At 55.8% G+C, this 7,579-nt stretch overlaps 1 protein-coding gene and 5 non-coding genes across 11 annotated transcripts; 5 read left to right on the top strand and 1 right to left on the bottom strand.

Annotated features, from left to right (window-relative positions):
* Nucleotides 1-287: 287 nt before the first annotated feature.
* On the bottom strand, nt 288-359 carry TRNAA-UGC (transfer RNA alanine (anticodon UGC)). Its single transcript has one exon. It is a non-coding gene; the product is annotated as a tRNA-Ala (tRNA).
* A 214-nt stretch (nt 360-573) lies between these two features.
* TRNAD-GUC (transfer RNA aspartic acid (anticodon GUC)) lies at nt 574-645 on the top strand. Its single transcript has one exon. It is a non-coding gene; the product is annotated as a tRNA-Asp (tRNA).
* Nucleotides 646-983: 338 nt separating this feature from the next.
* TRNAF-GAA (transfer RNA phenylalanine (anticodon GAA)) lies at nt 984-1,056 on the top strand. The gene has a single exon. It is a non-coding gene; the product is annotated as a tRNA-Phe (tRNA).
* Nucleotides 1,057-1,356: 300 nt separating this feature from the next.
* On the top strand, nt 1,357-1,428 carry TRNAD-GUC (transfer RNA aspartic acid (anticodon GUC)). Its single transcript has one exon. It is a non-coding gene; the product is annotated as a tRNA-Asp (tRNA).
* Nucleotides 1,429-1,682: 254 nt separating this feature from the next.
* On the top strand, nt 1,683-1,754 carry TRNAA-UGC (transfer RNA alanine (anticodon UGC)). The gene has a single exon. It is a non-coding gene; the product is annotated as a tRNA-Ala (tRNA).
* Nucleotides 1,755-3,604: 1,850 nt separating this feature from the next.
* UBB (ubiquitin B) lies at nt 3,605-4,973 on the top strand. Of its 6 annotated transcripts, none has more exons than XM_059485058.1 (3): nt 3,605-3,785; nt 4,209-4,339; nt 4,568-4,973. In XM_059485058.1, exons 2-3 carry the CDS (start codon nt 4,215-4,217, stop codon nt 4,902-4,904), a joined length of 462 nt encoding a protein of 153 aa, XP_059341041.1. In that variant the 5' UTR covers nt 3,605-3,785; nt 4,209-4,214; the 3' UTR covers nt 4,905-4,973. The 6 variants fall into 6 exon arrangements, with proteins under 6 accessions (XP_059341041.1, XP_059341042.1, XP_059341038.1 ...); XM_059485059.1 differs by having other exon boundaries at nt 3,624-3,780; XM_059485057.1 differs by having other exon boundaries at nt 3,755-3,821.
* The last annotated feature ends 2,606 nt before the right edge of the window (nt 4,974-7,579 follow it).

The raw sequence follows: 7,579 nt of genomic DNA on the forward strand, positions 1-7,579 counted from the left end.
GGCAGAAGGAAGGTAGCCCCTCGGTGTGTTTTCAGTCAAACACTGGGGTTTTGGGTTTTTTTTTTCAGCACCACTGGGTTTGGGATGTCCCCAGGCAGGAGGGTGCTGGGGGCTCCTGGCAGGGCTCCTTTCTTTAGCAGGAATTGCAGCACAAGTCTGCACACTCTGCTGCGGGGAGGGAAGAAAATAAACAGGCAGTTATGGAGTGTATTGGGAAATTTCGGCTCCTCTCGAAAATAAAGCCGAAAAAAGCAAAAAGCACCAGCCTGCAGGGCAGGGGCAAAATGTGGAGATGCCGGGGATTGAACCCGGGGCCTCATACATGCAAAGCATGCGCTCTACCACTGAGCTACATCCCCGCGCTGCAACAGCGGCCGCTCACAGTGTATACAGCAATACCGGGGGCCGCAGGCCGGGCCCGGCGGTGACATCGTGATGCCAGCGCTGTCACCCCGGGTCCCCCGAGTCCCGCGCTGCGCCCCGGCCGCTGGAGGGGAGCGGGACAGCGACAGCTCCGCCGGAGGTGGGACGATACCTTTATAAAGCGAGGCAAAAGAGCTGATGATGTACCCGTCCTCGTTAGTATAGTGGTGAGTATCCCCGCCTGTCACGCGGGAGACCGGGGTTCGATTCCCCGACGGGGAGGTGCAGACAATTTTGTCTCCGGATGCTATTTTTTGTGGGTGACCCCGCGAAGGTGTTTGTCTGCGACGCTGCCGTGGAACCGCCGCCGGAGAGGTCGGACAAAGCCGGCAGAGCCGTGTTTTGCGCCAGGAGACGGGAGCGAAGTGCTCCGGGGTGCGCGAGGAACACCCCGCCGCTGCGGAAATGGGATGCTCCGGGTGGAAATGGCCGCGGGAAGGTGCGAAACCCCGCACAGCCCCGGTACCGGGCAGCGGGACCCGTGCGGGAGGGCGGGCAGCAGCGCCCGGGGGGGGCGCGGGGCGGGGTCGTAGCCACGGCCAGCGAGGGCGCTCTCGCCCGCCGAAATAGCTCAGTTGGGAGAGCGTTAGACTGAAGATCTAAAGGTCCCTGGTTCGATCCCGGGTTTCGGCAGAAAGTTTTGGTTTTTACGAGTGGTTTTTTTTGGGGGGGTTGTTTTTTGGTTGTGGGTTTGTTTTTTTGTTTTTTTTTTTTTCTTTCTCCTTACCATCAAAACGGTTCCTTTTGCTGCCGAGCGGAGGGAGCGAGGGATGCTGTCCCTGCGTCGGGCGGCTCAGGCGGTGCCATCGCAGGCCCTCCCGCGTGCGGGAGTTTGGTGTCAGGAGCCGCTTCCCGAAGGGCGCAGGCGATGGAGCAGCACCTGCGGCCGCCGCTCGGACATGGCCTGGCCTCCGGAAAAACTGTTTACAGGTGTCCTCGTTAGTATAGTGGTGAGTATCCCCGCCTGTCACGCGGGAGACCGGGGTTCGATTCCCCGACGGGGAGGCTGCTAACTCTTTTAGTCCTTTAATTTATTTTTTTCCTCACGGATTTCTCTGATTTGCGACGGAGCAAAACCATTCGGTTTTCTGTGTGCGAACCAGCACGTTCTTGTCTTTTTGAGGGCTGCCTGCGGATCGCACCAGGCTCTGTACACCGCAGCGCTGCCGGGGCTGCCGGGGCTCGGTGCCCGCCGCTCCCCGCACGGGGGCGGGCTCAGCACGGACCGGGCCGACGGGCAGGATACGAAGCGCGGGCAGGGGGACGTAGCTCAGCGGTAGAGCGCATGCTTTGCATGTATGAGGTCCCGGGTTCAATCCCCGGCGTCTCCACGTGGTTGCTGCTCTTTTTCCCGTTTATTTGGTGATGTTTTATCCAGTCAAAGTCCCTGAGTCTCGCTTGGCAGCAGCAAACGGACCGTGCGGCCGAAATGGGCCCACAGTGGCACTTCCCAGCAGCACAAAGTGCGGATTTTTTTGGTTTTGGTTTTTTTTTTTTTTTCCATTTGGTTCTCCTCAGGCCTGTGCAAACACACATGGCTTTTGATCCCATCTGTTGATTATGAGACACAAGAGGCCCAAAAAGAAGCACAAATCATCAAACCCTGCAATGCAGGGGAACAGAGGCCACTCATGCCAGGCTGACACTGTCACACCACACAGCCTGGCAGACATGCAGCCCTGCAGCCACACGGAGCACAGGGCTCTGCTCCACATTCCCAGAGACAGAGGGGAAGGACAGAAGCCAGGACACCACAGCTGGCTGCACTCCTGAACACTCAGGAGCTTCTCCTGGCTCTGCAGGGCCCACTCACCCTGCTGCCCTGTCAGCCCTGAGCTCTCAGGGAAACAACCGCCCTGCTTTGAGCCCCTCAGTCTCATGGGGAAACTCTGTGGGGCTGGTAAGGCTGGGAACCATGGCACAGCTGAGAGGTTTGGTCCAGAGAGACCAAAGCCCTCGCAGAACCTGCTTGAGACAGCTTTGATGGACACAGCTCAGGGGCAGGTGCTCCCTCTCACTGCCTGGTTACCAGCAGCAGCAGGAGCTGCCCGCTGACAAATGCAAAGTGACATTTCCAGCCATGGTGGCTGGAAAGCTCCTTGTGCTGTTTATTTACTCATCTTACTTCCAGTTGTTATTTTGAGCCAGTGTTTGGCCACAGCGCTGCTAAGTGTGAAGATCCCTGTTGTAAATTACTCCCTGGCAGCTACACTTCTGGAATGTGCCCTGCATGTGAATGTAAGAGTCACTGGCAGTCACTGGCAGTGACTGGCATGCAGTAACAGACTTTTCCTCACAAAACACTTTCCCATGTGCTTTTTTGATGACTTTCTGACCAGTCCTAAGCGCTCACCTTGTAACTAAAAGAACAAGCGTAACATTATTAAGCTTAACATTATTATTCACTTTCTGCTGAGGAAAGACCTAAACCTGCAAGGATTCTACAATTTCTGATATTTGTACAATCCCAATTCACAGCATCAGCCACTGAGCACTGAGAAGTAACCAAAAGACTTCCGTGGGGCTTTTTTGAGATTGTTATCACTACAGCTGTGGTGTTAATACAAAAACAAAGCAGCAGAGGCCAAAGAGCTCCCCAGAGCATTCCCATCAATGTGCAGGCAGACACAGGCACTTTTCTTCAAATCACAAAGCTTTCCCCGGACCCCTGCTCCTTTCCTCCTGGTGAGCAGCCTTGGGTGTTATCAGTGTCCCTTCCACTTTCCTTGGGAGCTGCCAAATGAATGATTTTGTGGGCAAATCAAAGCGAACGGCACTGCCTGGATCTTGCAGACAAAGCTCCATTCTGTTCCCAGCTGCAGCCTGGAGTTGCTGTGCAGTTTGGGTTCTCTCACACAGAAATAACACTCGAGGCGTCCCTCGGGATAAAGCCACGAACTCCTTCCCTCAGGAACCCCCTCACGGTGTGGCCGCAGGCAGAGCTGGCCCTCACCTTGCCCTAGGGGCAGAAGCCAAGGAGGTGTTTATCAACCAGGGGCGCAACTGCAGTGTTTAAGCCCCTGAACGTAATGAAACTTTTTATCTTTTCTACTTTAACGCGCGGCTATGTCTCCTAATTGGGGTCACTGAGATGGCGCAGCCGCGGCCCCGCTCCGCCGGCTCCAGGCCGGGTTTTCCCGCCGCTCGCCGTCCCGCGCGCGGAGGCCTCAGCACAACCACACGAGGCGCCGATCCTTCCGCGCCGCCCGGCCGCGCTGCCCCCTCACCCAACGCCGGAGAGCGGAGGCGCGCGGCGCGAGGAAAATAGTGCGCAGCGGAGTGATCCGAAGGCGGGGGCGGGGCGCCGGGGGCCATATAAGCACCTAGCGGAGGGATGCGTGGCGCAGTTGGCGCTGGGTGAGGTTTGTGGTGCCGGCTTGGCCGAGCTGCGTGCCGCGGTGAGAACAGGGTGGGGGAGGGCCTAGATACGGGCTGGGCGTCCGTGTGGAACGGAGGGGTGTGTGCGCTGAGGAGCCGCGGCTGGGGGCGATGGCGGACAGTGATGGCGGGGGCAGGGCTGGGAACGTTGCCTTCCCTTCAACGGCCGCACCGCGAGGCGGTGGCGGGCAAGGGCCGGGCCCAGCGGCCACTGGGAAAATGGCGGCCGCGCAGGCGCAGCGGTGCTGCAAGATGGAGGTGGGCGCGCGCCTCGGGCGGGAAGGGGAAGCGGTGGAGACCCCGCCTCTCTGGATGTGGGCGGGGCTTGTTCTGTGACGTCACGGATGGGGCGCAGCCCCGGATGCGGGAAGCGGTTCCTAAACCACGGCGGGTTTTCCCTTTTCCAGGGAAAAATGCAGATCTTCGTCAAGACCCTGACTGGCAAGACCATCACCCTTGAGGTCGAGCCCAGCGACACCATTGAAAATGTCAAGGCCAAGATCCAGGACAAGGAGGGCATTCCCCCAGACCAGCAGAGGCTGATCTTCGCAGGGAAGCAGCTGGAAGATGGCCGTACCCTGTCCGACTACAACATCCAGAAGGAATCTACCCTGCACCTTGTGCTGCGCCTGCGCGGTGGGATGCAGATCTTTGTCAAGACCCTGACGGGCAAGACCATCACCCTTGAAGTTGAGCCCAGTGACACCATTGAAAATGTCAAGGCCAAGATCCAGGACAAGGAGGGCATTCCCCCTGACCAGCAGAGGCTGATCTTCGCAGGGAAGCAGCTCGAGGATGGCCGTACCCTGTCCGACTACAACATCCAGAAGGAATCTACCCTGCACCTCGTGCTGCGCCTGCGCGGTGGGATGCAGATCTTTGTCAAGACCCTGACGGGCAAGACCATCACCCTTGAAGTCGAGCCCAGTGACACTATTGAAAATGTCAAGGCCAAGATCCAGGACAAGGAAGGCATCCCTCCTGACCAGCAGAGGCTGATCTTTGCTGGCAAGCAGCTGGAAGATGGCCGCACCCTGTCTGACTACAACATCCAGAAGGAGTCAACTCTGCACCTTGTCCTGCGCCTGCGGGGTGGGAACTGAACCGGCAGTTGTTCCAATTAAAGGTTCCCTGCACTTGTTCATTCCAATAAAGCTGTTGCATCTGTAAAAGTCTGTGTCCCATGTTACACGAGCAGTCGTTCGTGACATTGCCCAACCCCAGATTTCTAATAAACAATAATTACGTAGCTTTCCACAGACAAAGGGGTTGCAAAACTGCCTTATGCAAGCAAGGCTTCCACATTCTTGGTGATTGTAGCTAATCCCTCGGCCGTGCTTTTCCTGGGGTTGTGTAAGTGCTCTGATACCTGGCTGCAGCTCAGTGCCCGCCTGCAGATGTTGTGCAGCTGTGGTGTTGTGTAAGCAGGGATGTGCACTGGGGAGCTGTGCATGCTCCCCAGTCAGAGGGCTTTGAGATAGCTCTTGGTTGCCCAGCAACTGCCCTTATTTTGGGATTAGTGGAGGAACATCAAAGGGTGATCCCGCAGCTCCAGCTCGGTGACAGGATGGTCCTGCAGCCCGTGGGGTGGGAAGTGCTGATCTCATCAGGTACGGGGTGGACTTGTTTTTTTGTCAAGCTTAATGGCATTAAGCAAGCAGTAGTTTCAGATGTACCTACTGGAAACGTGAATGTGCTTCATTCCAGCTGTGCCCCAAATGGAAATGCTGCTGAGCTGAGCTGTCACAGCAGTTCCTGTGCTGCAGAAGCCCTGGCAAAAAGGAAGTTGCCTCTGAAGTATTTGTGGGGGTTGCAGCAGGGCTGATGAGTTAACCATGGCTGTGCTGGGTGTGTGGAGAGGGAAAGGGAGAGTGACACAGAAATGCTCTTTCCAGGAGTGGTGACACGGGCTCACCTGTGGAAGGGGATGCGGTGGGAGCTGAAGGGTCTTAGCTGGTGGCTGGTTCAGGGGACCCAAAGGGATCCCAAAGGGATCTTGCACTGCCTGGGTGGGGTAGCAGGGTGTGGCTCCAGTAACACCAGTTCCTTTCGCTAGTCCGGCCTGTACAGAGCAAATTCAGAGCACTAAGGTCTGTGCTGTGCTGGAGGAAACATTTGAATGCTAAAGAGCCGAATCCCGTGTGGGTGGGAGCTGGTGCTGTGCCATCCTGGACATCCTGTTCTCCCCCACAGGAGTGCCCCGGGCTCTGCCCACGCTGCCCTGGCTCCTGGGCTGAGCCCCAACAACTGCAGGGAGCAGCTGGCCATATGTGGGCAGCAGAATCCCCAAAGTGAGCATCTGAAACACGAGTGCAGGGGAGCCTGTCTGGAATGCAGGGAGCATAACTGCACGTGGTTCTGATTTGAAGGCACCTGACTGCCCCTGGGGAGAGCTGCAGGAGGACACAGGGTGTTTGATAATGTCAAAGCCTCCACTAATGACTACATAGCCGTGCTTTAGGAAATCCTTTTATTTTCAATGTCTCAGTAACAAACCTTTACAATGTCCTATTTAAAAACCCAATGCTGTAACGGCCTGGAGCAGGCTGCAGCAGGCAGAGCAGCAAGCCTGGAGGAGAAGCCTGTGCTGTGGCCTCGTGAGCAGGGTCAGCTCTGCTGAGCACTCAGGAATGGTGGGAAGATGTGCCAGGAGGGTTGGAATGGGTGTTAGGGAAAAGTTCTCCCACAAAGGGAGGGCTGAACATCCTGGGGCTGGCCACAGCACCAGGCTGCCACACTCCAGGATGAGTTTGGACAACACTCTCAGGCCCATGGTGGGATTTTGGAGCTGGTCTGTGCAGGTTTTTGGCTCGTGGCTCCCTTCCAGCCCAGCACATTCTACAGTTCTGTGACCTCTGCAGGGTTTGAGGAACCTCAGGGCTCAGTGTGGCAGTGCCAGCGCTCCAGAGGCAGCACCCGTGAGCAGAGACCACAGCTGGGGTGGGATCAACCATGCAACAGCAAAATCTGATGAGAACAGCAAAGCCTGTTGTCAGCTTTAAGGGTGTTTTGTTCAAACCACGGCAGAACACGCCGTTCCCAGAGATGATCTCACAGTCGTGTTTCTCTGCAGCGCCTCAGGGAATCTCCTGGATTTTATGGGGAAAACTGGGGATTTAAAAAAAAATCCCTTTCACTGTGTTTCTTTGTAAAAAAAAAGTCTTAAAAAAGTAAAAGTAAATCCAGTGCCTACTTTGTGCTGTTCTGAAGGCATTGCTGCTGGGAGAGGGGGCCCATCCCACACCAGAGACCAGCCAGGATTGAACAGAGACATTGGTTAATTGATCTGGTAATTAAACTGGCAACTATCAGGGTAAAAGGTTTAGAAGGGAAAAAAAAAAAAAGACCCAATTCAGTGTAAAGATACAAATGGAAATGTTCCACCGAGGTGGGGGCCATGGCAGGAGACAGGTCCTGTGCTGTGCTGGGCCCTGCCTGGTGGCAGCCATGAGATTGTCCCCTCTCTGTGCAGGACAGAGTGTGGCAGGTGGAACCACTCCAGCTGCCAGATGTGTTTGCTCAGCTGGGACAATGGGATGTTGTACATCATTGATTTAAAACGGGCTGTCACAAACTGGACTCTTTATTTTCTGCTGCCTTCTGGATGCCTCTGGGGATGAGTCTCAGCAAGGTTTTTATTCCAGGCCATGTTCAGATGCAGAAGATGGAAAAAAGACTCAGTTTTTTTGGAAAAGCAGAGTTGGGTTACACAGAAAAACAGAGGCAGGTTAATGGGTGATGGATGCTTACTCCTCAGGCAAGACATACATATATATAC

This window comes from Ammospiza nelsoni, chromosome 18 (assembly GCF_027579445.1).
Source record: "Ammospiza nelsoni isolate bAmmNel1 chromosome 18, bAmmNel1.pri, whole genome shotgun sequence".
In the NCBI taxonomy this organism is placed as follows: domain Eukaryota; kingdom Metazoa; phylum Chordata; class Aves; order Passeriformes; family Passerellidae; genus Ammospiza; species Ammospiza nelsoni.

Bases quoted from the DNA above. Each gene is read 5' to 3' on its own strand.
- UBB (XM_059485055.1), top strand. From the start codon at position 4,215: ATGCAGATCTTCGTCAAGACCCTGACTGGCAAGACCATCACCCTTGAG.